General features: G+C 36.9%; 3 protein-coding genes across 4 annotated transcripts; 2 read left to right on the top strand and 1 right to left on the bottom strand.

Annotated features, from left to right (window-relative positions):
* The first annotated feature begins 568 nt into the window (after nt 1-568).
* On the top strand, nt 569-4,266 carry LOC112558721 (DNA-directed RNA polymerases I and III subunit RPAC2-like). Its single transcript, XM_025229325.1, has 5 exons — nt 569-728; nt 897-997; nt 2,351-2,427; nt 3,341-3,420; nt 3,658-4,266. Exons 1-5 carry the CDS (start codon nt 696-698, stop codon nt 3,730-3,732), a joined length of 366 nt encoding a protein of 121 aa, XP_025085110.1. The 5' UTR covers nt 569-695; the 3' UTR covers nt 3,733-4,266.
* Nucleotides 4,267-4,417: 151 nt separating this feature from the next.
* On the bottom strand, nt 4,418-13,462 carry LOC112558720 (ras-related protein Rab-9B-like). The gene is made up of 3 exons (XM_025229324.1): nt 13,303-13,462; nt 10,760-11,073; nt 4,418-9,610 (listed from the first exon to the last, which is right to left on the bottom strand). Exons 2-3 carry the CDS (start codon nt 10,934-10,936, stop codon nt 9,176-9,178), a joined length of 612 nt encoding a protein of 203 aa, XP_025085109.1. The 5' UTR covers nt 10,937-11,073; nt 13,303-13,462; the 3' UTR covers nt 4,418-9,175.
* A 612-nt stretch (nt 13,463-14,074) lies between these two features.
* Nucleotides 14,075-27,630, top strand: LOC112558718. Of its 2 annotated transcripts, none has more exons than XM_025229321.1 (14): nt 14,075-14,227; nt 14,988-15,155; nt 15,664-15,824; nt 17,378-18,481; nt 19,143-19,288; nt 20,007-20,114; nt 22,468-22,601; nt 23,023-23,088; nt 23,721-23,834; nt 24,246-24,333; nt 24,598-24,711; nt 26,069-26,278; nt 26,504-26,621; nt 27,493-27,630. In XM_025229321.1, exons 4-13 carry the CDS (start codon nt 17,857-17,859, stop codon nt 26,606-26,608), a joined length of 1,710 nt encoding a protein of 569 aa, XP_025085106.1. In that variant the 5' UTR covers nt 14,075-14,227; nt 14,988-15,155; nt 15,664-15,824; nt 17,378-17,856; the 3' UTR covers nt 26,609-26,621; nt 27,493-27,630. The 2 variants fall into 2 exon arrangements, with proteins under 2 accessions (XP_025085106.1, XP_025085107.1); XM_025229322.1 differs by lacking the exon at nt 14,075-14,227 and adding an exon at nt 14,239-14,773.
* The last annotated feature ends 179 nt before the right edge of the window (nt 27,631-27,809 follow it).

The following is a 27,809-nucleotide window of genomic DNA, read 5'->3' as shown; positions in this document are numbered from 1 at the left end:
TTCCTGCTGTGGTTCATCTCTGACTCTGACCACATGCATGCTGCATGCAACCTTGTCCTCGATAGAAGAAGCGGCAAACTTCTCATGGAAAAGAGAAGGAAGCCAGGCAGTTGCTACTGCAAACACGTTAAATAGCAGGAGACACACTTCACAGGCCTCACACGTCATATCCAAATAACTTGACAATGTATCTTTACTCCTGTGTGTATTAAATGTTTGTATGAGTATGTATGCCTGCCCTTGTGAGCAAAAGACAAATTTCGGTCTTGGGTATCCTTGACAGACAATAAAGTCTGATTTGATTCGCTGACCACCCGGTTCGCACCATACTGTCTAAAAGCCATACTCAGCATGCAACAGAACATGGGGATATAAGTTCGTGGTTCACCGCATACTCAATATGCAAAGCTCTACAATAACAAGGGATGTAACTCTCGACTCGTTCTCCTCTCTCTCTCGTCTCGCGCGCTTGCACACACACACACTCGACTCTCACTTGCTCGCGCACGCACGTAAGCACACACTTGCTCGCGCACGCACGCACGCATATACACAGCAGAATGTGGCCATTGAGCGGAAACGCAGCAGACGACGCGATGTGAAATGAAAACTTGAACCAAATGAGAATCCCACCACTTGGCGTGGGAGCCGCGGGCGAAGGAGACTTGGGTTCCTCGTGTCGACAGCTATGAGCTATGACTGACAAAAAGAAACCACGAATTGAAATAGTAAGGAGAGTTTTCTTTATTGTAGAGTCGTTTGCATGTAGGGCCGCAATTTTTTACTGTACGTTAGATTCATAGACCAGTTGTAACATTTTGATGTTTAAGATCTTTCGCAGAACCTGTAGCCTAGAACTAATCCAGATTCATTCTTGCAATGTAAACTGCTCACAGGCACCTTCTACAGACAAAGATGATGGGACTTGGTGCACATTTATACTGCATGATGAAGACCATACACTTGGCAATGCACTGAGATACATAATTATGAAAAAGTAAGTTTTCTATATCCTGATTCTTAGTTACATGCAGGTGAGCTGCTATACGTGTGTGTGTGTGGTTTTTGTTTTGTTTTGTTTTTTTGCCAAAACACATGTAAAAGACTGAAAAAGAAATGAAAAATAAAGAGTATAAATTCAAACATCTGATCATTCAGTAATATTTGCAAGCAATTACTAAGGTTTCCAACAAATTTTGACGAGATAAAACTTATAAAAGAAAGTAACGAAGATCAGCGCAACTATTTGTGATTCAACCATGCACTTCCAAGAGTTAACTCGACCAATGCCAAAATTTTAAAACAAAATAAATCAAGGTAACAGTATGTCATCACTAATCCTGATCATTTGCTGGTTTAAACACTGCTAACAATTTATTTAGCTACTAGCAAAATTTATGCACAAAATGAAAGAGGACAAAATAAGGTCATTAATCACATCAACTATTTGGTGATTTGTCTGCTGCCAAGAGTTGACTTCATTTATCCTTCATGTGATGATTTTAATTACAACAATTAATAAGCTTTCATAGAATTTGCTTCATTTTTTTGAAATGCTCTAGACATAATGAATTATAATGCCATTTCAGTAATTGTTTTTTTTTAACTTAGTCACCTGCTTTTTTATTATTGCTGCTTTCGCTCTCTCTTGTGTGGGTCAGTGTGAGGGGAATGACAAATAAAGATAAATGACAGTTTTCTAAAGTTTGGGAGCCACCGTTTTAAGCTTGATATTCGTATAAATATATGGTTTTTGCATGCCACTTCCATGTTAAAACATAGCAACTGCTGGATAATTTCCAATTTAGTGAGATTCACCTTTCTACCAATATCCTTGGCAGTGGTCAAGTAGACTTGTGCATGGTTGAATGAACTCCATTGAATTAGCAAATGGTCTAATCAATGGTCCATCTCCCCCAAAAATGTGTCATTTAGTGACATACATTTTCCCCCAGTTGTCTGCTACAGTTCCCACATACATCACTTTATTTATCCCAGAGGGCAATTTAGCTTTACTTCAGCTGGATATTTACATTCAAAAGTAATTTTTTCATAAAAGAAAAACAGATAAATGGCTAAAAGTAGCCGAGCTGCTTACAGCACTTGAATTGGCTACTTTTAGCCATTGAACTGCAGTCATGAAGAATGTGTGTAATAATGCGGCATGTAGACTCCACGTTTGAAATCATTTAGTGAAGTAAGACAGATTTGTTGGTGCTATTCAATAAACCAGATGTGTAATATCCCTATTTGGAGTTATTTAGCGAAGTAAGACTGTAACTTGTTGGTGCCAAGCAGTCAAGAAGAAATTAAAAGCTGCATGGCAGTTAATTCTCTTTTTATTTTGCAGTCCAGAGGTTGAATTCTGTGGTTATAGTGTGCCTCATCCTTCAGAAAACAAAATTCATTTGCGGATTCAGACAAGAGGTATGCAGAGTTATCCTTTTATACAAGATTGTTTTTATATTTTTTTGGTTTGTTTTTTTTTTTGGGGATGATGGAATTTTTTTAGGTTCACGCCCACACGTCCTAATTCCTGATTAAGTTTTATGTTTTGTACTTCCCATGTATAATGTTATTTTTTGCATTGCCTTGTGAAAGGAATACTTCTGTTACAATATTTGTATGTCTGGGCATTAAAATATACAATTTTATGAGTCCCAGAGGGCAGTTATGCAGTTGATGTAGGTATAAAATTGACACCCACATAAGAACACCATCACACACTCGTGCCCATTATATAGATCAACATCAACCAGACCCACAATGATCACAAGTCACTATACACACCAACATTTAGAGGCTAAACAGTGAACAGCCTCCTCTCGGTTCTGCATGCAGGTGTGGTAATCCGAAATCATGCTTGAGATGAGATCATGATTTACGTAGTGCACCAGCGCAGGGGTCACAGGTAACACATGCACACACACACACTGAAAGAAGATATGGGAAGTATCTTTTACATTTAAGTATGTAAAACTTGTCCATAGTTGTTTCTGGGATGAGGGATTGAAGGAATATTACTTTTTAATGTGCTTGTATATTTCACTTGACAAAGAAAATAGTTATTGCATTGCATAGCCACAAATACAAATTAAAGCATATGCAATGTATGTTAACATAAAATAATGGAATGTCTGCGTATGCGTTACCTGGGACCCCTGCGCATGCACACTGTGTGAAGCATGATTTCGGATTGCCACACAGTATCATCGACCCCAGGGGAGTTGCAAGAATTCTCTTCAGAGGACATTCTTGTCATCATTAAACAAAAAGGCTTATCGGTGGCATGGTCTGCATAGTTGGTAACTGTCATTTTTGTTTCTTTCATTCCTCTAAGGGACAAGTGCTTTATCTGTGCTGGAAAGAGGCTTAAAGGATCTGAGTGCATTATGTGGACACGTTTTAAAAACATTTGAGGTATGTGCCACATTCATGGATTCTCATAAACATTAAGTGCATGTAACTGGCCGAATGACATGCACATTTTTATTGTGTGTAATGTGTGCTGTTATTTCATGTATCAAAGTACAGACAGATCTATTGTTAGAAAAAAGTTAAGGTATTGAATTGGCCTAAAGCCAGTTCTGCCATTCCATATGTGGGAGGTTTAGTGGGGTGTCAAGAGCTGCTGTTTAACTGTTTGTTCTTTTGCAGGCAGCAGTTTTGGACTACAAGTTGCATTATCCAGTTGAGGAGATGGATGGAGACATGGAAGGGACATCATCGTAGGAATGTTTTGCAACAAAGATCTTAAGATTAAACTAACCTGCAGCTAGGCCAAACTGTTTAAATGACATGTCTTCATAGTCATTAGAACTCAGTCCAAATCAGTTCCGAGTTACATTTCAATTATGTCAACAGGACATAAGCATGCAGGATAGTGTATGCTACTTGCTAAGCTGTTCAGAAAAATTAAAGACTGATAACTGTAGAGATGAATATAAGAAGTGAGGTTGCGTGTCTCATGTAACATTATTTTCAGCTGCAGCGTCAAGTTTAACTATCTAGAATTTTGAAGAAGGTTGGTTGTAAGCTTTATTTTCGTGTAGAGAGCATTTCTGTATCATGTGCGCGCGTGTGTGTGCCCATGCATGTATGCCTACCTTGGTCATGTGCATGTTTTGTGCACACAGTTTTTGGAATGATATAATTTGATGATGATTGATTACAAGTAGCAAGGAATACAAATTCTGAGAAAAATACATCACAATGGACCTGTAATTGGTGTTTTGTGAGAGATTTGATAAAGCTGTTGAAAGATTATACATTTGTGCACGTGTGTACTTGTGTCTGTGGACCTTTCCGTAGTGACACAAAGTGTTTAAAACTTAGAGCAAGTTATGAAAGTATTATTGGTTTCTTGTGTACAAAACACATTGCTGGAAAATGCCTAAACCAAATAAACATGACTGAATTTCATAACAAGAAATTTATTCGCAATAACAGAAGACATCAATAAATGATGGAGCAGCAACCACTAAAAATTGAGACATCTTCACATTTTGCAAATCACACACTTTGCAGAATAATTGCTGGAACCAGGCTACTTGCTGCACAATTGTGTTAACAGGCAATAACCAAAAACATGTGATGACCACTGTTTAACTGGAGCCATCCACTGTCCCCCTGCCAAAAACCATGGTCACTTTTATGCTTCATTGACTTCTCATGTTTTCTCTGATCGTTTGCTCTTTTACAATGGTCAGGCCAAGAAGATGAGCAAAGCACAACAGATACACCTTTCCCATGGCCATGATAACATGCAGGGACTTGATTTTTAAGGCTACTGATTTTGCTGATCTATTAGTTAATTGTAGTTTTTGAAATGCAGTTGTTTTTCCTATGCAAAATAAAAAAAAAAAAGTCATATGCTAGGGATATGTCTATTGAAAAAGGAAAGTACATGTGGATTCCAGACAAAATAGAAGAATCATAAAATGTGTTTCAAACACTGTACTGGACAAACATTAGGGATATAAATTATTTCTTGATGACTGAAATAAAATAAAGATGAACAAATGTTCATTGCTGTATTGGCTTTTTAAACTCAAGCATATTTTCTGGATCCTTTGTACTTGCTCTCTCTCTAAACACTTAAGTTCTTTACTATATAAATGCTACTTTTTTTTACAATCTCACATTTGTCAAAAAAAGAATACTGCATCAGTTGTAAGATGAACACTGGACAAAACATGACCAATAGCAATACAGTCAAAAAGACATAAGCTTGAATCTCAAACTCTGTTGAGAATAAACTACCAGTACAGAACAAGAATGAAAGCATCTGCAAGCTCTTTTAAGTAAATGAAAGCTGGACTCTGATATAGAGTAGAACTATGGATTGTTGGTGGTGCAGTGGCTGAAGTGCATGTCACCATAACAGCGAGATTCAGGTGTCGCAGGTTTTTGTGTCTGGGCTCTGGCAGTGACACTTCATTATCCAACAATGGTTTGTTCTGGTTTCCTTCACCCTATGTTTGAGAAAGTGAAGATTTGAATGATGGTAAATAAACATGTATAACACATTTGATGTCTACTGATAAGTTCGTGCTTGTGTGCTAAGCACCTTGAGCCTGCCAATGTTGGCAGGGAAGGCACACTGTAAGCAAAACTGACTTAATTTCACGAGGAACCGATCTAAATCTTTTATGAATAGGAAGATTTTTATAATCACCTGGCTGAGAAGTAGCAAGTGAAATCTCTTGATCAAAATTAAATTTTGTTGCTGACAGTAAGTTCTTGACTATCGCTTCTATTTTGCATGGCCAACCTGCATGAGGCCAAGATGAAGCAGATGTCAGTCCATAAACCTTAGCCACCATCTTGCACTCAGCATGCCAGGAAAAAGCCTTGACACATCTGCCAGTCTAAAGCGCACAAACTAATTGAGACATCAATTCCCTGCAACGAAATGACCATGCCAAACAGCTACGAGACTGAAGCACACAAAATATTTTATGATTACACATCTCAGGATTGTAAAAACAGTTTGATAAAGGCTACCAATTACCAACCTGAGGTGATTATCATTTATCAAGTGAATCTTAATAAAAATGGAGAGATAAAAACTTGTATCTATGCCAAAGTGGACATAAATGCCATTTCTCAATGCAGTTTACAACACTCAAAATATAACCTTAAAGCACATTATATTTAGCCTTCTTCCTTCTATATTTTAATCTGAAAATGTTTTATGCACAGATACCTCAGTTTGTCATACAATGGTGTGTACCCTTTTCAAAAAGTAATATTTGACTTTCCACACTTTCATTCCACTAGATTGTCATTGGAAGGATCTGTCAATTCACACTTTGCAATGTTGACAAGGTTGCAATTTCTCTTATAACTAATTATACTTGACGGTAAAAATTAAAACTTTTGAATATTATTGGCACATGGAATGTCAGAAGCAACAAAGAATTTACCATTTTCTGCAAATGGATTTGATTTCCTTTCCTTGATTAGTAACCCAGAAATTGTTGAGTAGTTGAATATGGTTAAACAAATTAAAAACGATTGGCACTGATTGCGGATTTTCCCATCCTACAAAATAAAACATTATATGATGACTGTTGGGTGTCAATAGATTAATGATATCTATACTTCTACACTCAATTTTTATCTGCCAAGAATAATGTCTGAACAACTTAAACTCAATCTGAGCACAACAAAATGTTTTGACAATTGGTTTATGAACATAAATTATCGTATCACTTTGCCAAGAGTTTCTTTGGATCTCAGGACTTAATGAAAAATACGTTTACTTTTAGTTTAAAAGTTTACTTTTTTAGAACAGTTTTAAGTTTTAGAAATGTGACACTAGACCCTGAGCTAGAAGTCTACCAAAATGCTAGGGAATCCCAACCTACTGGAGTACAAAGGATATAGTTTTAGCATTTATGAAGCACACTACACACCTCAAATTATAGTCATGTGACACAAGCGGAAGTTTTTGAAGAAAAAAGCAACCCAAAATGCTCCATTAAAATGGCAGTGATGGATAAAGTTGTTAAGAAATGTAATTGCAACTGTTAGTGACCTGCAGGTTGCTGCAGTCTTGTTATGGTTAAGAAAAGAAAAAGATGAACCATTATATTTACTTGATCAAGAATTGCCTTTATTAAGACTGACCTTCTTAAAGAACATTTTACAGCAATACTACTGCATTAACATTCAGTGATTAAAGATCACACAATGACTATAGTTGGAAGCCAGGCCTAGAGTGTTAAAGATCTCTCCTACAAAATATTATGATGATGTTCTTCCTTGAACCTACTCAAAGTCATTTGGATAGTTCAACCTAGAGTCACAAAGTTTAATTTCCTTGAACCCACCTGGATTCACATAATAAGTTTAATTTCTAATTTCCGAACCAATGAGACAGTGGTGACCATGGGACAACAGTTCCTTAGGTGAGGGAAAACTGATGACACCTGAGATAAAGATGGTGAGGATTGTTGACAAGAATGCATTCTGAGTTGTTCTCTGGAGTGGAAGCTCAGAATTTTTTAAGTTTTCAGTAGTGCTAAGGTGTTCTAGCAAACGGTCACAAAAAAATGAAATGCCACATGCATTGTAAAATTGTATTTATATGCATGGTAACATTGATACATGGTCTGTCCCAGTACAACATGAACAGCTAGTATTTCACAGTCCTTATTCTTTAAACATGCCAGATCCCAACATTTTAAAGTCTATCAAGTCACAATGTGGTCCCAAAGTATGATGCCTTTTCTCTATTTAAAGCCCTAATCCAAAGCATGTGTCTTGCTGCTAAGAAAAGTAACTTTTAGAAGTAAAATCCATTGTTCATAATAAAAACTAGCTTCTTTCCTTTTGAACTTTCAAATTTATGAAACTGCACAGTGTGTAAGTAAAGAGTAAATATGTGACCCCTTACGTTATAACAGCAATGTAGGGAGGACCATTACTAACAGTAACACCTTGTTATTTTTGTTTTGAAATGAAACTATTTTGTAAAGTTGAACATCTTTTCAGTTCAACAGACTTTTTCGTCCACTTTTCAAACATATGGGTGACATTTACAAGTCAGAGTCTGGTTTGTTAGATGAACATCATGAGTATTTTTAAACCTAACTTTGCTTATAAACAGTTGTGCCTTTTGTGTGACCTTTATGACGGGGTTGAAAAGGTGGTTTAAGATATAGCAGCAGTTCCCTGTTTCCACTGGCCCCTACGTACTGCGTGCTTAAGGCAAGATTGCAGTTACTGAGGCACATGCTACTGACACCCAGGTCTCATACTGAACCAGCCATGCAGATATATTTCTAGGATATAGTTGCCTAACTTTAAGTTTGAAATAGTGAAATAACCATCACACACATGAATAAAATAAAGCACAACAACATCCCCCTTCACAGGCACTCACTCACCCACCTGCCCACAAACAGAGAATTTGAAAACAACCAGAACAGGAAAAAATATTACTTCCTTATAATCGTGCTCTCATTTGTTCATATCTGCTGCAAAAGCTCTTTAAATTTGTGGTCAGTAACATTTCAACAGCTATATATGGCCCCTTAATTTAATTTGTAAATGTTCTCATTCTTTACAAAGTCATCTTCCATAATATATATATAAGTTATGCTATGCCTTGCTCAAGAATGGTACACATTATACATATATACTTTACATACTACTATTAGCTGTGATTTCCTGTGTATCTTGACAAGGTTAATTCTGACCTTGGAATTTCCCCATCTCCCACAAAAGAATGCTTGTAACCAGAGACTGCACCTAAGCATGACATACAGCTGCTCTGGCTCCTACCCAAACTAAGTCCTTTCTTCTCCTAAAAATGCAAGTCTGAACTTGATATGATTGGCAACATGACAATGTAAGTAGTAGTTGGTTCAGTTCAAAGTGAAATATACTGCCAGTGATGAAAGCTTTAAGTTCTTGTTTAGTGCTGGCAAATGACACTTCTAAATTTTGCTAGAGAATATAGAGACCTATTCCCTGCAGAATTTGATGTCACCTCACACACCATCAAATCTTTAACAAACAAGTGGCACTGTTCTAGTTTCTCCAAGCTGCCACTCACTGCATTACACATAGCTGTCCCAGCACAGCTTTTGACCTGTAGGTTGTTATCCCAAGGTTTTCAAGGACAGTCCCATACCAAATGCCTTAACGGTGTGAGTAGCTCTTTTTAGCTACAGCATGATGACTTGCTTTTTGCCACTTTGTTGAGGTCTACAGTGTTCCCATGCACCGGTCGCATCTCCATCTGTTCCTCCATCTCTTTCAAACGGCGAACTGCAGCAAGAAAGGCTAGGTCTACATTTGTGGCATCCTTAGCACTGGTCTCAAAGTAGGGGGCATTGCCTGCTGAAGCACACCAGGCTCGGGCGTCCTCAGCACTAACAATGCGATTTTCTACATCCACTTTATTGCCGAGGATTACAAATGGAAAGTTTACCCCATCCTGAATATCAGCATAGTACAGGAATTCTCGGCGCCACATGGACAGATTGCGAAAACTCTGCACATCATCCACAGAAAATGTCAGGAGGCAGCAGTCAGCACCACGATAAAATGGAGTTCGCAGACTCTTAAAGCGCTCTTGGCCTGCAGTGTCCCAAATCTAAACAAAATCATGCAGAAAGAAAAGCCATGCTTTCATTGCACCCAAAAACTGTTAAACCATTCATAGCAGGTTTTTTTTATTTAATTTGTCTGTATTTTTGCTGACCATTTATTCTACCTTTTGACTTTGCTTTTGGGAGTTGTGTAAGATTTATGGAAAGCAAATTTTAACCTTAAAAAAATGGTGAACAATAAATAAATTTTAATTAAATAAATTAAATAGATTTTAAGCTGATGTGCCTGCAAATATGAGCAGTATTATCAATAATAAAAGCCCACTTTGAGATGTGCCAATCTTTAAATTCTAACATGTTGAAGATCTAAAAGAGTGCACATTGTTTCTAATGACGGAGTAAAACTCAATGCAAGATACTATTTTCCCAAATTTTGGGTAAATGCTCTCCTACTTTTTCAGGTATGTGGCTACAAATATCACCATGCAAATAGATCCAATTAGTACACAGGGTATGCCTAATTAACATATGGTCCCAGCTAAGGCCTAGATAACGTAAATATATCCCAGTACAATGCTGGTCTGTGGTGTTGCCCTTGAATGATCATGTTTATAGCCATGTATCTCAAGAGTAGAAAGGGAAATAGTATCTTACATTGAACTTTACCCAGTCATGAGGAAAAAATGCTACTCTCCACTAGACCTATAAAAGGGGTATTAACTAGGCCTAAATGGCCCATTCATTTTCCTTTGCACAAATCGCCAACATTGCAACCATTTGTTTTCTTCACACCAAATCCACAATGGACTCTAATAAGACTGGGACTTTAACTGAATGGACCAGATATATACATGTGTAGCAATAATATAACTGATTTTTTTTTATCTTAAAGACTTGCAATTTTTTAAGAAGAAAATGACAAAGGATATAAAGAGAGAGCGTTGCTAAATGCACAATAACGGTTCACTAGTCTTTCTTTTGCATTTGTTTCATACGGAAAAGCTTGTCTTTAAAGACTGGACATTCAGCTTAATATTGAGTTGCTGCTTGGTATCTCCTAGGTAAGTATCTAAATTCACCCTTAAAATAAGAAATATGCACTAACCTCATTATAAAGTAATGTAAGATTAGTATGTAGTCTTAGTCTACAATGACACCAATACATAACAAGGATATTCTTGTGGCCATCTTACCTGCATTGTGTAGGTGTCATCATCAACAGTAACATCTTTGTTCAAGAACTCCACCCCAATAGTGTGGAATGACTGGGAGTCAAATTTGTTGCTAACAAAGCGGTTCATGAGGGATGATTTACCCACCCCTCCATCCCCAAGAAGCACCACCTTCAGCAACTTGGTCTTGCCTGACATAATGCCAGCTGCTTCCTAGACCCTTTCAGTTGTGTGTAGGGTACCTAAACCCTTTTTTGTTTCACCAGGATCTGTTAAAGGTCTTGTCTGCTGGACTTTCATCACTTTCTTCACAAAAATTTTGCGTTCTGTTGTAGCTGCCCAAAAATAAGAAACAAATCACAACTGGCAATCTGATGTTTGGAAAACGAAAGTATAAATAAGACGAAAATGGAAAATGAGTATAAAGAGAATGCAAAATCATGTATATTTGTCTCTATGAGTCAGTCTTGTAGCTCACTGGATCCAGGTTATTTATTGCATAATTCTGAAAGCAATAAAAAAAATAAAGTGACCAAACATAGTCATGATCTAATCACCTAGTGATCAGCCTAGTGTATCAAACACACACATATATCACTTTAAAAAAATCTTTTGAGTCTTTTTCCAGAAAAAATGTGCTCTGACTTGCACAGTATTTTCTTTTATCTCAACATTCATTCATTTTAAACATGCTTAGTGTGTGCATACAAATATCTACACATTTACCTCAACCATTACACATTTCTCTTATTCAATGTCTTATTGTACATTCAAAACATTTGGAAATGGAAGAGTAAAAAGAAGAAAAAAAAAACCAGATGTGACCCAAGTGCTTTGAATTACCCCAGACTATTCAATAATTAATCTATATTTCTGACATCTGACTTAGAATATCTTCTTTAGAATACAGCACAGACCAGGCCTTGTGTGTGTGGGAGTGGGTGGGGGGTACTACTGGTTTTCATTAGATTCTCACTGAAATAATGTCATTTTCATGTTTATATTCCAGCCCAACTCACAATACTATACTCCAAACCTATGTTGCCCCCCAAACACTCACAAGCATTAATACATTGTTCAAATTATGCATTAAACTTGCATTTTACAGTAAATTTGCTTTCATCCAAGATAATATCTAGGTTATAAATGCCTGTATGGGAAAGGTATTCTTTTTAAACGATCAGTCATAAAATTACCCAATATAAATCAGCACAGTAACCATTTTTGGGTATAATTGTAGCAGATTTCTATCCCCTCTTATCATAAGCTAGCGACAGCCCTCACTTCATTAAAATAAAGCCATAAACTGATATCTGTTCCTATCAAGAATGATAAAAAGCTCATGTGATGAGGACACACAAAGCAAATCCTTTTTGTGGCTGATAACATGTACCTTTCAAAACGTGATGAAGAATAATATTATGATGAATTGAGCAATACAGTGAAAGTAGAACTGGTGAAATACTACAATACATTCAACAGAAATGTCACCACCATAAACAGGAATAGTAAGAAGGACTATTAGAATGCACTGAATCATAATGGTGTCCATAAATAATTTTAGTTTCTACATACAAGCACTGACTGCAGAAAGTTTCCACTGCCTACTTCTTTGTGTGTGATTAATTGAGTGGATACATGCTGGTAGTCACACACCCACTTCACTTACAAGAATATTGGTTGTAAGCATCCTATGTAAAAGTTTCTGAGGGAATTTGCCTTGAAGTACCTAGTTTCAGTTTCAGTGAAAAATGAGACACTGTTTAACACATTTAATCAATATATAATAGCACTAATCCTACTTCCAAAACTCTACAGAAAAGCCAATTTAGGCAAACATTTATGCTAAAAAGTGGTTTTATAACTTTCCTTTATTATCATAAAAGTTGATAGCTTTATTTAATGACTTCTGTTTGTGGTAATAAAAAATTATCATGCATTTTTTGGTAAAACTCATTATTTAACACATAAGTTATTTTGTTGCTGAATATTTACCAGGAACAAGTTCACTAATGCCAGATCAGCAGTGAAAGTAAAACAACAAAATGATCAGGGACGTCACTGGGATGAAATACTTTAATTGTAGTAACAATAAATATTAACACATAATTATTACATTTGTCAAATTTTGGAGGTATGCAACATTGTAAAAATAAACAAATAAAGTTGTGAAACAACCTATGAACGGAGCTTTTCATGAGCAGGCGATCAAGAAATTACTTATCAACCAACTTTGGAAACCTAAGGTCTACAAACGCTGGAAATTTAAACGCCCATTTCTGTTAATTTTTTTTCAGAAAAAAAACAAATATTCAATGTAGGTTTGATAATGCTAAGGAAAAAATGTCATTAAAGTAGAACAATAAAGGAAAACAACTAAGAATAGTGAAAATGACGTCGATGTTTGGATTTCCCAAACTACAGAAAATACTGAGCTAAGTCAGGGAAGGATCAACCCACGATGAGGACTAAAGAAGTCGTGCCTGCGGTACCAATAGCAAAAATATAAGAAATATACATTAAATGAGAAAGTAAAGCAAATAAATATGTAAATAAATCTATACCTGATCTTATATATATATACACAAACACTGTGCAATCACAAATCTCTGGGAAGAATTACTTGTTCGAAATTATTGTACGAGCTCCATCCATGATAACAGGGCTGACGTCACTGAAGGTCATGTGATTAGTCACGCGCCGGCCACTGCCACTTGTTTTCGTTACCAAAGAGCTTTAACGACGCTTATTGGCCGGAAATACGCGAAAACGAAAGTTGGTCACCATGCTTACTTGATCTGTTTGAAATTAATTTCCCTTTTAGCTTCCTTCTTCCCTTTGTTGTAATAATTCATAACAACAAGGAAGGGTGGTAATACTTAAGAGAAGACAATATTTGAAAAGCCTGAAAATCTATTATGAGTTTATCTGTTATAACATAACATATATCATGTGTCCCTCGACGAAAAATGTGTTAATTTGGTAGAAATAAAGATCTGAAAAAGAGTGTAGCCCCTGCAGCGCATAATTGTTTAATTATAATTATCACAATTTTAATATTTGAGTTGTCAGCTGTGTAGCCCTCGATTCATCCATGAACGTAGTGATTTCAAGTAGGCTAAACAAATAACGGGAAGAATAAAACTTCAATCACATAAATCATTTCACTGTATTACGAAACAAGTTTTATGGTTTGTAGGCAAATTGTAATCCAACCACTAACTTGTATAACTGGACTGATGGCAGACGATTTTCTCTAAAACGAGGCATGAGACTATAGAGCTTCCGGTTTAGTCACATTTTTTTTTGTTTAGGCTCGCCGAAACTAAGGGTTGGTCTTGGCAGACCAACTTCCCCTACCTTCTAAACCGAAATCGAAAACTATAAACACGAAAATCATTGGATACTGTTTGAAAAGTTGTCCAATGAAAATGTGCCTCTTTAAATGGTCTCCATCGGTACAAGATGTCGGCTACCTGCTAGTTTAAGGTCGGTTATGTCAAACTTGGTTAATTTATTAAATTATAAGAAAATTAATTAGTTATGACTTATCGGTTGCAGCCGTAATTAAAATATTTTAGGCTTATATATTCGCGATTATTTTTATTCCAGAATAGGCCATTTTTGGTGCATTAGTGATTCATGGTATGCGCAATGGGCAAGTTGGGTTATGCACGAAGTTCTCTGACATGACCGTGCTTATGCATTTTTATTAAAGTGCTTTTCATACATAGAATATTGGTACTGCTAGTACCGATCTGAAGATACACTGACTGTGACAAAGTTTTTTTTCTTGTTTTTGTCGCGCGATTCAAAATCGCTACTCGATCATTTGAGCACTACTTTACGTTTTGGAGGATTCACGATGCACCTACAGAAGTTGTTTTAGAAGCTGTGATATAGATTGTGAAATCTGAAGGCCCGAATCCTAACCTACATGCATACTCTAGCCCTAATCTAAACTTTAACCCCTGACGCTAATTATACCTCTGTTGCCGGTTTGAAAAAGTGTTTGGCATTGTGACCCCGGAGAAGGTAAAGTTTTGAAATCATCTGTTAACTTTCATCAGTAGTCAAGAGGGGCACAGTCTGAACAGTTCAAATCATTTAATATAGTATTTGCTATGTCTTCTTATTTTTCAGCCTAATTTCTTTCTTACTATTTTTCTAATCTCATTTTTTAAATATCAATATGGGATCTTCATTCTATCTTTCCATAAGTTTTCTTGATTTCTGCACATCGTTTCAGATTTGTTATCAGACTGCAGCTGTACATTCAGCATCTGGATTGATACAGCCACACTATGCGCGAGATCAATCGCAAGCAATTTCTGTATGGCACTCGGGCTTGGACATACAGGAACATTTTTGTGTTTGGAGGACTTGCATTGACTATCATTTCAGGGATATTGCCTTTGTAAGTATAATACAGTAGTAGTAAAATGTTTTATTAGTAAGAGTACAAAAAATGTTTCTTGCCTGTAGATGACATACAACCAGAAAATGGAAAAATAGGTCTCTTACACTAACTTTCTAACACAAGCCATCTAGCTAACTCTCTTGTGCAGTTTTATGCCATGCTTCCACTTGTTTCTCAGAGCTAGACTGCATATGAGGCATTCAAAGTGAAAAGTGCTAGTTAAATTAAATTTTACTTAGTCTGGTCAGAATGGTCGACATGCCACTTGAGATGCAACATAATGGAAAGGATTGGGCTTTGCCTTTTAAATGTGCCCTAAACCTTGTGAAGCATAACAGTTTACTGTCATTATGGCTGCAAGGCAATGAGACTCATAAACCTTTTTATGTTACAACCACTTGGGTAGCTATGTGTATACATGAGTGTTTGAGAAGACAAACATAGGGTAGGATACAGAACTGAAATCCATGTGACTGAAATAATAATGATACTACTTTGTTCACAGCTACATGTTTCCAGGACTTGTAGATAAAGTCACTAAAAAGACAGAAGAAGAGAGGAAAATAAAGGCTGAGTGGCGCCAGAAAGTCCTTGCAATTCAGGAGAGGCAAAGAGCACTAAATGAAGAAAGAATTAATGAAAGGGAGGCTTGAAATATTTGTTTGTGTGAGTGATTTGAGGCTAGTTAAATACAAGTATGCATCAGTACAGTGATGGGTCATTCTGTTTACTCAGTTCTTTTAAAATAATGTGTTGATTGAAAATGCTTTATGCTTTTGTGTTGCTAATTCTGAGGGTAATATAAAATGGGTGATCATTTTTATCTTACAATTTATAGTAAAAACAGTAATTCCACAACTAAAACAATTTTAAGTTATTATCTGTAATTGAGGAAGGATAACTTGGCATTGCTACTGTTTTTCATGCTTTAACAAGATATTTAAATTCGATCTTCAGCAAAATAATGCTTTCAGTAGGTTACACAAAATCATTTTATCATCAGTTAGTCTTTGGGTAATTTAATTGTTTCAGAATTTAAGGCAGACGTAGAAATGCTGTATGAGGTACTGTGTGGATGTTTTCACGATCTGAATATCTGCCTATATAAAGTGTTTACAGTAAAACCTTTTGAATGAAATTATCAAGAGTTGTGTTCTCATTGTTGAATAGAGTTGTGCTCAATGTTTTTTATTAACGTAAAACACGCATTTGATCCCCGCTCCCTGGAAGGTCTTTTTGTAGCCACATATATAATGCATTTGAGACTGTGACAGAAGTTCGACTCCTAAAATGGGCCATGTGTCATAAAATTGATTTCAGTACTCTTTGTTTTTGTTTTTTGCTATATTTGTGGAAAGTATGTGGCATGAAATGTCTATAAATATAGTTGAAAAGATAGCTGCTCATATGGTTCTTATTCATGTAAAAAGTGTTAGTGAAATCTAATGGCTGTCAAGATTGGACAAAGTCTCAGTTGCAAGCAAAATTTATATATTGCTGTAAATCTGTTTATTTTTCTGAGATTCTTAGCAGATATTTAATAAAATAAGCATTCAGACAACCACTTTTTTACACACAACTTTTGCCATCTACTACACAAAAGTGATTATCTTAGTGACCGAAGTTACTATTTCGGGACAAAATATCATGATACCCATTAGTATGAATTCAGATTGCATTGATTTTTGGCAAATACCTTTTGTGTGGGAATTGTAAAATTTGTTTGGGGAGAAGTTTCAGTGCATCCCAAATGTTAGAAACTTTGTAGTGTGAATATATGTCAAATGTGACCATTGTTTTTCTTCAGTTACCCTTTTCACGCATTCGAACACAAAACATGCAAACAACACACAGAAGGTCAGTATTATATGTTTCTACGGAAACCTTTATTCATCCATTGATTTAGATTCATGTTCAACAAAGCAAAAATAAAGATGTAAGCAATCGTTAGTCCGACTTGGTGAACTTTTGTCACAGTGTCATTTGCACTTGAAGACTTGCCTTTTGCATACTCTCACCACAGAAATGTTTGAATGCATGAATACATATATCTGGGTATGCACCTGTGTATCAATGTGAGTGCCTGCATGGGCACATATATGTGTGCTCACAAACGCAACTAGGATGTTAAAGTTATAGTGATGGTATAGTCATAACTTTATAATTTGTTACAACGTACCATTTTTCAGTCAAATGTGAATCTTCCAAACATATTTCAGGTGGAGTAAGTTGGATGACATGAAGCATAAGGGTGCTCAGTCAGGGCCATCTGAGCCCAGGATGTCAACACCTATTCAAGATATGTCTACAGTATCAACAGCAAGAGTTGTAAGTCCAACAAAGAAGTCCTTGGGAAGAAAAACTAAGTTATCTCTGTATAAGGCTCAGGGTGCTAAAAGTCAGAATTTTATACCATCTGTAAGATTGGATGATGTGATCAACCTTAATGATTCTTTAGATTTTCAAGATTCTGGATCCATGAATGTGCGGAAAAGGCTTCCAAGGCATAAATATGACAAAAAAAAGCACTGGACTGCGTAGTAAATAAAGCTGGCGACATTGCACCTCGAAGAAAAGCATTGGGGTGTGCTTTAAATACTGCTGACCAGGTTTCACTAGGACCAAATGCTGATTCCTCAAAATATGTTAAGGACAGACATGCAGTTTTTTTGTGGAAAAGTTTGATTGTATTGTTGATATGTTGCAACATCACAATTCAAAGATGCAGAGTGCTTCAACCAAACCAGATGGCTTAAGTGCGCATGTTGGGAATAGAGACTTAAAGTTGGCTGCAGCACCGGATGGTCAAAATGAGGCTCTGAAAAGGAAACACAACATTTTACTAAAATCTGATCCTGAGATGGAACGAGCAGGGAACTTGGATAGAGCACCTTATGATACAGATGTTATCAAGCTGGCTGTAAGTGATGCTGTTAATGTTAGTAGGGATAGAACGAGTGAGACTGACACTATTTTCAAGTTCACTAAGAATGGGACAAGTGAAAATGACACTATTGTTGAGGTCACTAACAATGGGACAAGTGAGCACAGTATCATTGCCATGGCCAGCAAGAATAATACAACTAGTGCAGGTGCATTCGGTTTGACAGCATCTGGTAGTTGTGAAGGCTTACAAAGCAGCTGTGAAGAGGTGCAAGATTGCTGTGAAGAGAATGTTGAAAGCTGTTCGGAGGGAAGCCTGTCCACCACTCAACACACCTGCCCAACCTGTGGTCAGCTTTTTCCACGAGGATGCTTTGTGAAGCACTTGAAAGTTTGCCTGCAGGAGCAGTTTGGATGGAAACAACAGGTTTTGTCAGATGGTATATATCTTTTTAGTTTGTTGTTTTTTATTATGTGATTTATTTCACAATGATTGGTATCATTAGTATAATCATCATTAAATGCAACCACTAGTGACAACATTGCCTACACACTGCCTGCCACCATTATGCTGTGTGCAGTCCACACATCTGTGGGTGTGTGCAGGTGTAGATGTGTGAAAGTACATTCTTTTGACATTTTTGTGTTTTACATGTAGGGTAATGGCATTTAACAGCAAGCATATAAACACATAACTAAAAGTTAGTTTGCATCCATATTTTAACCTAATAGTTACTGTCAGTTGGCTAGGGTGGTCCAGTAGCGTAACAGTTAATGCCTGTCACCAATACAATGGAGGTTGGCTGTCCTGGGTTCAGCTCTTGTCTCGAGCACGCTGTTCTTTCTCTGCAAGTGGTATCCGTTTACAGGGCTGGCTGCCTTGTCATGATATAGCCTTTGTTGCTGGCTCGGGGTAAAACACCAATTTCTTCCCCTCCCCCCTGTCAGTTGCCTAGAATTTCATTGCATCAACAACCTGGTCCATTTGTGTAAAATGCAACTTCATAAAATCCATTATTCTGACAACTGCTTTGATCCTCTGGAAATTGGAAGAAAGTGTCTTTAAAGCAACTACAATGTTCTGATGCTATTTACAAACAGGAGGAACTGGTGACAAGAAACAGGTGATGTCAATTAAAGGGGAGACATTGAATGCTGGCTATGTCTTCTGTCCCCTTTGCCAGAAAGACATTACACATCTAAATTCACACCGCAGGAATATGCACACAAACAAGTGTTTTGATGAGGTGAGAGGCTATTTTGAAGTGTGTGTGGTTTGCATTAAACTGTTTTCTTGCAGAAGGTCCAAAATAATGCTGCATGATTTTGACAGATCTCGTCGCCATATCTTTTCAGCTTCTTTACTTACTGTCTACATGGTATCTGTTCAGGGTAGGTTGGCTGTCCTGGATTTAACTCTTGTCTAGGACATGCAATTCTTTCTCTGCATGTGGTATCTGTTTGCTGCATTGTCATGATATATATATAGCCTTAGTTGCTGGCTCAGTGTAAAACACCAATTCCCCACTCCCTCTCTGTTCAGAGTATATCATAATAGTAATTGAGCCTTAGGGGCTGCATATAAGTACATCATTATTATTATTCCTCCATTGATTAAATATGGAAGGCTATATTTTAGACACTAAAAATATTGTAAATCTGTTTTTGGTCAGTGCATGCAATACAAGCCTTCAAGATGAGTGATACAGCAACCTTTGAGTCTTTTATGTTCCTATAGCTTTTTTGGAATAGGGATGTCTATTGGCTGTGTCACCTTTGCTTTCAATAGAGGGTATATAAGAGAATGTGTTTAGAAACAACTTAGAGTCGTAGTCATAATGACATTTTGCTGCAGCAGACTGTTTCTTTATGCTGGTGCATTTTTTGACAGAGATTGTTTTCAGTCTGGCACCAGAAGCACAAATTAGGAAAGTCATGTCATGGTTAACTCTGTTTCTGTCTCAGCTTGATCAAAAGAAGCAAGAAGAAGCAATGCACCAGAAGGCACTGCAGGCTGCCAGGATGCAGGTGCTGAACTGTCCCATGTGTGGCAAAATTCTTCGTACTCAACAGGTTAGGATGTGTGAGATTTTATGGGGAAGTTTAAAGGTGGAACTTCTTGTGGGTGTTTTTTAAAATGGTCTTGCCCTTTTGAGAGAAGGTAGGAGTACCCGGTGCTGACTTTAACAAGCGATCAGTTTTCCTTTATTGCTGCCCTGACCCTGAGGCAGGGTGGAGTTCACAGGTGGTGTCAACTGCCCTAGCATGTTCACATTACAAACATGAGGCACTATGACATGCACATGGGTCTTGCTGTTTTAGACTGGAATGAACATGTTGATAGAGATTCTACTTCAAATTACAACAAAACAAGTGTTCAGCACAACTGGAGATGACTTAGACAATGCACTTTAAAAAAGAACAATTTAGCAACTAGTAGAGGATATCTGGAGATGTGTCATTACACAACACAAATTTGATTTCAAACATGAAGAAAACAGTACTTCTGATGAAAATTTGGAAATAAATAATATAATTTAAATAACAAAATCAAACCATCATTGATAAATGAAGAAATAATTTACCATCAATGTTTGCACTTTAAAAACCAAAATTTGTCCTAACCACGGTACAGCTCTGCACTGACAAATGTATTGTCTCTATAGACATGTTCATTCCACTCTAAAACTGCAAACAGTATTAATTTTTGTGTTTCCATTGTTATGCTGGTGATTTTGCTTTGTTATATATCAATGTGTATGACAGTGCCTCTAGCCACTGATTTTGTTAGCATACCTGTACTTCACATATGCTAATAAGAAATGCTGAATTCCTTGTAATCGAGATGAAGGGGGAAGGCGTTTGAAACTGTAAAAATAAATTAAACCAATTTCAGTAGCAAACTATATTTAGTTATTGTTGCTGCTCTTTTTTCCCTTTCTTACTTGTTTTCATTGGGCTGTCAAAAATGAAACAAAACCACACCAGAGTCAAACTAACACCGGTGTATATACAAGCTCTGCCTTCTTGGTTCCAGCCTCGAATGTTATTGCACATTTATAGAAGTGCATGATGAGTAGCTGCCACGGAAGTACAGATAGCGGTAAGAAAATGGTGTAGTAGAAAGGACATCGAATTCGTGAGTGGACACAAACTGTCATTTCCCAGATTCAAGGTGTAAGAAACAAAGTGTACATAACAACTGGAAAATAAAATAATAATGCTACAGTGTGAACACTAGTGTACACACACGTTGCACTCAAAACTTGAGTGGAATGCACACATAGACCGCACAGGTAATCACGACTACAAGTCGAATATTGATATCCCCGCCTATGAGAAAAGAAAGATAAGAGATATAAAGAAAGAAAAAAAAAGCAATAAAAATAAAGTTTGAAAATTCAGTTGTCTTTATGTTTGTGTCATTTTTGCTGTTCATCCTTCTCTCCTTTATATATTCTACTTTTGTTTTTTGTGGAGAGAATATGTTCAATCCTAATCATCATAGTATGTTCAAATAGAAGTCATTTCCTCTCAGCTCTCAGACCCTTCAGCAAATACTGGTCGGGTGAGAAAGATGTTTTATTGCCAGGCTAGTCGGCAGTGCCTGTGATGTCTACCCTACCTATTGTCCAGGTAGTAATTGAAGATGACTGGACACTGCTAGTTAGCACTGCGTGTACTCCTACATTCCCTCGCACGGGCAATACCATTTGATTCTGTCGGCCAGAAGAAGTTCCGCCTTTAAGTTTGCTGCATCATTCACCAGGGTAGGGTATGTGAGGTACAGTGCAATAACCCTAGACTGTAATATAGCATTATATTTTTAGAGTACATAATAATGTCAATAATCTTCAGTAATGCAGTATAATGTACAATTATCAGTTTGATAGCTTACAAAATTTTCAAGAGTTTTATTTTACTGGGATCAAGAACATTATTTTCTCAGCTCTGCAGGCTTTTATTGAGAGTGGCAAACATCAATAATACACTTTGTTATTTCTTACAAGGCCACAGCGAGGACAGTTCTTCTGTTACAAATGGTGCTTAGCAAAGCCAGCACATTAACAGTCCCATGTATTCAGATATGTTTTGTCTTTGTTTTTAAAACTTTGTACAAGAGAGCTGTGCATATCATAAAAAGCTTGGCCAAACTGTGGCTAATAACTGATGTGTGTGTGTGTATATATTATTAATATTATTAATACATGTAAAGTGTAGCTAAACACTGTAAATTAACTTTGCTTCAAAGATGAGGTCTAAGTCATCTAAACAAAAGTACGTTTCATTTTGTTTGTTGTTCAAGAGCCCTGCAAGGTAATATTCCTATGAGGTAATTTTTTTTATGCATGAGAAAAATCAAAGGAATTGTTCAGCTTTCCCATTAGCAGCTGTTTTAGACATTTTTTTGGGTACTTTGTTTTAGAGCCGTAAAATCCACTTGAAGAAGTGCTCTGCTAAACTGGAAGTCAGCACAGAGCAGCTGCTAACTTTAATAAAGAAGCAGGAAGAAGAACATGAAGCAAACCTGGCCGCAGGCATCCTGTCACATGTCCACAGGTTATTGATCATGACACATTTCCTTTTTGTGTTATACAGAAGCATATGTTGAGTTACTTCCTTTTAGCTTAATCATGGCAGAGGGACAAACATTTTTCAGCATGATGTGGTTCAGGAAGACATAATAAGCTACTCACAGAGCTGTATGCACTTAAGGGATACTTGAGAACTTGGCGTAGCCATCAGCCATCATTCATCAAGAGGTTACCTGGCTGCTGATTTGCTAATGGCATACTACAGGCATAATCTGATCTAAGCCAGTTAATTTACCATTACAAATGAACACAAGGAGAGTGACAGTCATCCAGAATTTATCATTTACAACATCTGTATTAACATTTTTGTTTTTAAAGATTTGATTAAGTTGCAGAGGTCAAGATAAGGCAGTGTTAGGTTTTATAAAATAATTCTTTGTCAATAGACCTGCTGAGAAAAATCAAATGAGATTCTTGGGCCATGGAATCCAAAAGACTTCGGCCCCTAAAAGGTATATTTTATGCATTTTTAGTTTTTCAGTCTAATACTGTAAAAGAAATATTTACAAATGATTCATTTGTGCATGTCAGTAGCTGATAATTGCAGTAGCTTCTTTAGAATAAAGAATAAAAGATGGAGATTATTATTTATGATTATAGCTTTCTTGGAAGAAAGAATAAAAGAGCACTGATAGTAGTAATCATGACGTTTTGGATGATATAGTGGTGATAATGCTATTATTATTATGTGTTGTTGTTTATTAGAACAGTTGCACTACCTTCTCTTTTATATCTGTCACTGACCCACAAATAAGTCTTTTAAACATGCATTAAAAACACATCTTTTCCATGAGCACTACTCCTACACGCAATCCACTACTAACCTGGGTTTTTTTTCTCTCTCTCTCTCTTTTCTATCTCTTGGTTAGTCTGTCCTGCAGGATCCCTTTGTTGATCACCTTTAAGCTAAGTCTTTGTCAGTACAGTTATCTCACTAACTCTTGTACTTCTTTTTCATTGTTGCTCATCTTTTTGTTTCTTTAAGTGCTGTACATTAACCTAGTTTTTGTATCAAATGTTTAGTGCATGGTGCTTTTTGTGATTCTGCATTATATAGATTGCACATTTTTATTATTATTGACAGTAAATTGGAGGAAGATACTCAGTTGGCACTAGCTTTATCATCATCACTCTATCCCTGTTCAACAACAGCCACCTCCAGCTCCAGATCTGGCCCCAGAAAACGCAAAAATGAAATGTTGAGTATTATTGCACATCATTGTGTCTACACATGTCCGTGTTTGTGCCCCACAGCTGTAAGTCTGGTCCTGTGCAAACAAGAAAGTGTGTGTATGTGTGCCTGCATATGCATGCCTGGATGTAAATAGCAGTGTAGATACAGGAATGTGATAAAGTTGATTAATATTATCATATACTTACACATTGGCAGTTTCATTTATCATCTGCTTACATGTTGCTACTTTCATTTATTCGTGCATGTATTGTTCTTGTCTGTATATGTTTACACATTGCTGCTTTAATTTATTCATGCATATATTATTCTGTGAATACAAATATTATTTAACTAACTTTACATGAGAGTATGCATTCTAGCCTATTGATGTAGTTCTGGTAATTTATTTTAATTAAAAATGTGGATCACTTACAGAAACAAAGATGATTACCTTCTTTACACCCTGAACAGCAGTCAAGCTGCCAGTCGTATTGCCAACAGGGTATCAGACTTATTGTCACAGGTGAGTGTTTTGGTTTTGCAGGTCTCCAGGTTACATGTTATGCTTCTAAATCTACAGATTGCTAGTTGTCTTTTTGTGACAAATTTACTGTTGTGTTGACACAGAGTGTTGTGGGATAACTCTTGTTTAGGCACCAAAGAAGGTTGCTAAAGTGCAATGTTATTTTGATTACTCCAAATGTACAAGTAAAATGTTTGGTTGTCTTCAAGTTTACTTGAAAGGCTGAGTGGAGGAGACAGCTGATGTTTTGACATATATGTTTAGGAGATGGAGGAAGAGGAAAGATTTGTGATGCTGCCAGCAGTTGATAAAAATCATCTGCAACACCTGAGTATCAAGAGACTGGTTCTCTCTCAGACAGAGGAGAGTGAGCAGAAGGTAGACAAGAATGTCTGTTCTTATTACTTTGCATCTTTTTGAAGCATTTTTACTTCTGGAATTTAGTTGCTGGCACACTGTAAAACACAAACAAACATTTACTTCTGAAATGCTAATAATGCAACTGTAATACGTCTGGAAGGAAACTATTTTCCAGGCCTAGACAAGATTTAGAAATGTAGGAGGGTAGCTTGCTTCATAATGAGCAATTTCTGTCCGCAGCTTGGGTGTCATTCTCAATCAGAATTTGACTTTTCTTCAGCATATTTCTGATGTCTGCAGAAATGGTTACCTTGAACTTCGTAAGATCAGTACCATTCGTCATTATCTCACCACAACTAAAACTCTAATCTATTCTTTTGTGCTATGAAGGATGGACTATTGTAATTCTCTTTTAGCTGGAATTCCCAAGTATCTTTTTGACAAACTTCAAACGATCCAGAATAACTCTCCTCGCCTCATCTGCAGACTATCTAGATGTGAAGGTATATCATTCACTGTCTTCGCTGGCTGCCAGTCGTTGGTCATATGGCCTACAGACTTTCCAGTTTGACTTACTCTGCCATTTCTGGCACTGGCCATCAGTACCTCTCCGAACTCATTGTCATCTATACGCTCGTATGACCTCTTTGCTCAACTTCTGACACTAAGCTTCTGCGAATCCCACTAGGACAAAGGTGGACAGAGATCATTCTCCTACCAAGCCCCAGCAACTTGGAACAGATTACCTGTCAGCCTTAGTCACTCTGATTTCTGATTCTCTTATCTCCTTTAAACTTAAGACACATCTTTCCTGAACTGTGACTCTGTCTTGACCACAAATGTGCATACCATGTGTGTTATATGTGAATATGGTTGAATGGTTGTTAATGATTTAGTCTATGTATGGATTATGTAAAGCACTGTGAGCTAATCTTTGGAATCTTTTATAATCTTTTATAAATCCTCATTATTATTTCTTATTATTAACTACAAAAGAAGACCTAGAAGCAGAGCAGTTGAGAAGCAATGGGAACTTTGTCTGATCCTTTGTTTGTGAGAACTAAGTGGATTCCTTATTGTCTGAACTTGTCTGACTGTGTGATACCTTGGGTACAGCTGGATCAACAGTGAAAGAGATAACAGCCTATTTTCCCTCCTCACCTTTTTGCTTTAAGGAGGGAAAACTGTATTGACAAAGTTTCTGTTAACAGAGACCAAAATGCAGTCTAGAAATTATCTCTGCAACTAGAAGTGGCTTCAGTTATTTTCTTGAATGAGAATTCTTCCCAAACATTAAAAGTCTCCATGACACTTAAAGCTTGATGCTGTATGTTGTATGTTTTGTTTTAAGCTGAGTGCTTGAATCTGTCATCAGTCCTTTTGGAAGATCGCCTCACTGTCAATGGAGAAGATGAGTGGAGGAAAAGACAACCCCCGAGAGCTGTTTTATGTTTTAGAATTGATGCCCCCTGTTGAGATCAGTACTTTCGATGCTGGAAGCAAGCTCTGTGGTCTCTCCAAGATTGCAGGTGACTGCCATTCCTCAGAATCTCAAACACCTGGACCAAGAGAAAACAGGACTGAAGTGAGGCACCATTAAAGCATATTACTTCTGCTGATAATTTTACACAATTTATTCTGGATCTTCATATTTGTAGGTAGCTGTATTTATTGTGAAAATTTATCCTGAATCTTTATATCTGTAAGTAGCTGTAGCTATTGTGAAAATTTAGAAGAGGACTTCAGGTTGTTGGGCAGTGATTGTTATGGATGTGGTTGTTATTTACATGACATCTTTTTTTTTTTTCAGGAGAAAGGTGCTCAAAATCTGCCCTCTGACTCAAACAGCCTTTGTGCTGGCAGACATGGCTGCAGAAGCAGAAAACATTTCTCAAAATTCATCATGTTTTGCTGATGAACAATCACTGGTCAGTCAGATTGGAGAGAGAAATTATCAGCTGCACCCACAGATTGTTGTTGCACTTCTGCATTTGCTTGGAAGTAAAACTGCAGATATTGTTTCACCTTAGGGACTGCATATAATCTCATTGTTTGGTTGATGAGCATTAAGGGAGCAGTGCAAACCCTCTTATTTGTCACAAGTAACATTGATATCATAGCAGGAGACTGCCCTGGTGCTCAGAGGTCATGTTGTTAATAGATAGATTAAACATTTAACATGGGAGTTATGTGTCAGATGTCCATGTTCCTTCTTGCATGGCGCTGACCAACACCCTCACATCCAATGCACAACATACAACACATGCATCTCACATTACTGATTCATTTACTTGCTTGCTTTCTCATGTACATATTTATGCACACAAACACACACATGTTAATGTATGTATTCACTTTGCCTTTGGCTTGTCATTTTTCAAACACATACGAAGGGCACATCAATGTCTACAAAATGTAGAGGATGGCTGTTTAATCAAATCAAACTTTATTATCTGTCCAAGGAGTCCAAGACAGAAATTTTTCTTTTGCTCACAAGCCCTACCACATATGCAAATATAATATGAGCATATGACATAATGTATTACTATAGTATAAACACTGAAAAAATGTCAACTTTGAGCTTTTAGATTGATGTATAGAGAGGAAGCAGTAACTTGCAGGTAGTCACTGACAGGAGCAAAAAGCAGTGAATTGTAAATCTATATTGACAGAGTAGAGCCAAAAACAGAAACTCATAAGTGTAGATTGATATAGAGACAGCAAGTAATAATTTGTAACAGTAAATCTACATTGACAGAAACTTGCACAGGTCTTTGACTTGTTTTGGGCATGTTTCAGGGGAGTGAAGAGGATGAACACATTGCAGCAGATGATTTGATATCAGATTTCCTCCGCCTGGTGAATCAGCCCGCATACAGCGATGCTAAAATAATTGTGTCTAGTGGACAAGAACTGCATGTCCATTGCCTCATCTTGTCAATCCGCTGTCCACAACTTCTGCAAGTCAGTTTTTACTTTGACATTTTGTTTTCTGATCTGATTGTCAGATGTGTGACATAAATATCATTCTGGAAAATGGTCTTGTTATATGCATGTTAAACATAAATGCATAACAAGTGGTTTGTGAAGAGCATTGAAATGAACAGATAACCCTA

This window comes from Pomacea canaliculata, linkage group LG3 (assembly GCF_003073045.1).
Source record: "Pomacea canaliculata isolate SZHN2017 linkage group LG3, ASM307304v1, whole genome shotgun sequence".
Taxonomy (NCBI): domain Eukaryota; kingdom Metazoa; phylum Mollusca; class Gastropoda; order Architaenioglossa; family Ampullariidae; genus Pomacea; species Pomacea canaliculata.
This window is presented reverse-complemented; position numbering and strand designations above follow the sequence as displayed.

Coding starts and splice junctions, on each gene's coding strand:
- LOC112558721 (XM_025229325.1), top strand. CDS start 696: ATGACTGACAAAAAGAAACCACGAATTGAAATA. Junction 998..2,350: donor AGATACATAATTATGAAAAA/GTAAGTTTTCTA, acceptor TTTATTTTGCAG/TCCAGAGGTTGAATTCTGTG. Junction 2,428..3,340: donor TTTGCGGATTCAGACAAGAG/GTATGCAGAGTT, acceptor CATTCCTCTAAG/GGACAAGTGCTTTATCTGTG.
- LOC112558720 (XM_025229324.1), bottom strand. CDS start 10,936: ATGTCAGGCAAGACCAAGTTGCTGAAGGTGGTGCTTCTTGGGGATGGA. Junction 9,611..10,759: donor ATGACACCTACACAATGCAG/GTAAGATGGCCA, acceptor GATTTTGTTTAG/ATTTGGGACACTGCAGGCCA.
- LOC112558718 (XM_025229321.1), top strand. CDS start 17,857: ATGTTGCAACATCACAATTCAAAGATGCAGAGTGCTTCAACCAAACCA. Junction 20,115..22,467: donor AAATTCTTCGTACTCAACAG/GTTAGGATGTGT, acceptor ACTTTGTTTTAG/AGCCGTAAAATCCACTTGAA. Junction 24,334..24,597: donor TATCAGACTTATTGTCACAG/GTGAGTGTTTTG, acceptor ATATATGTTTAG/GAGATGGAGGAAGAGGAAAG.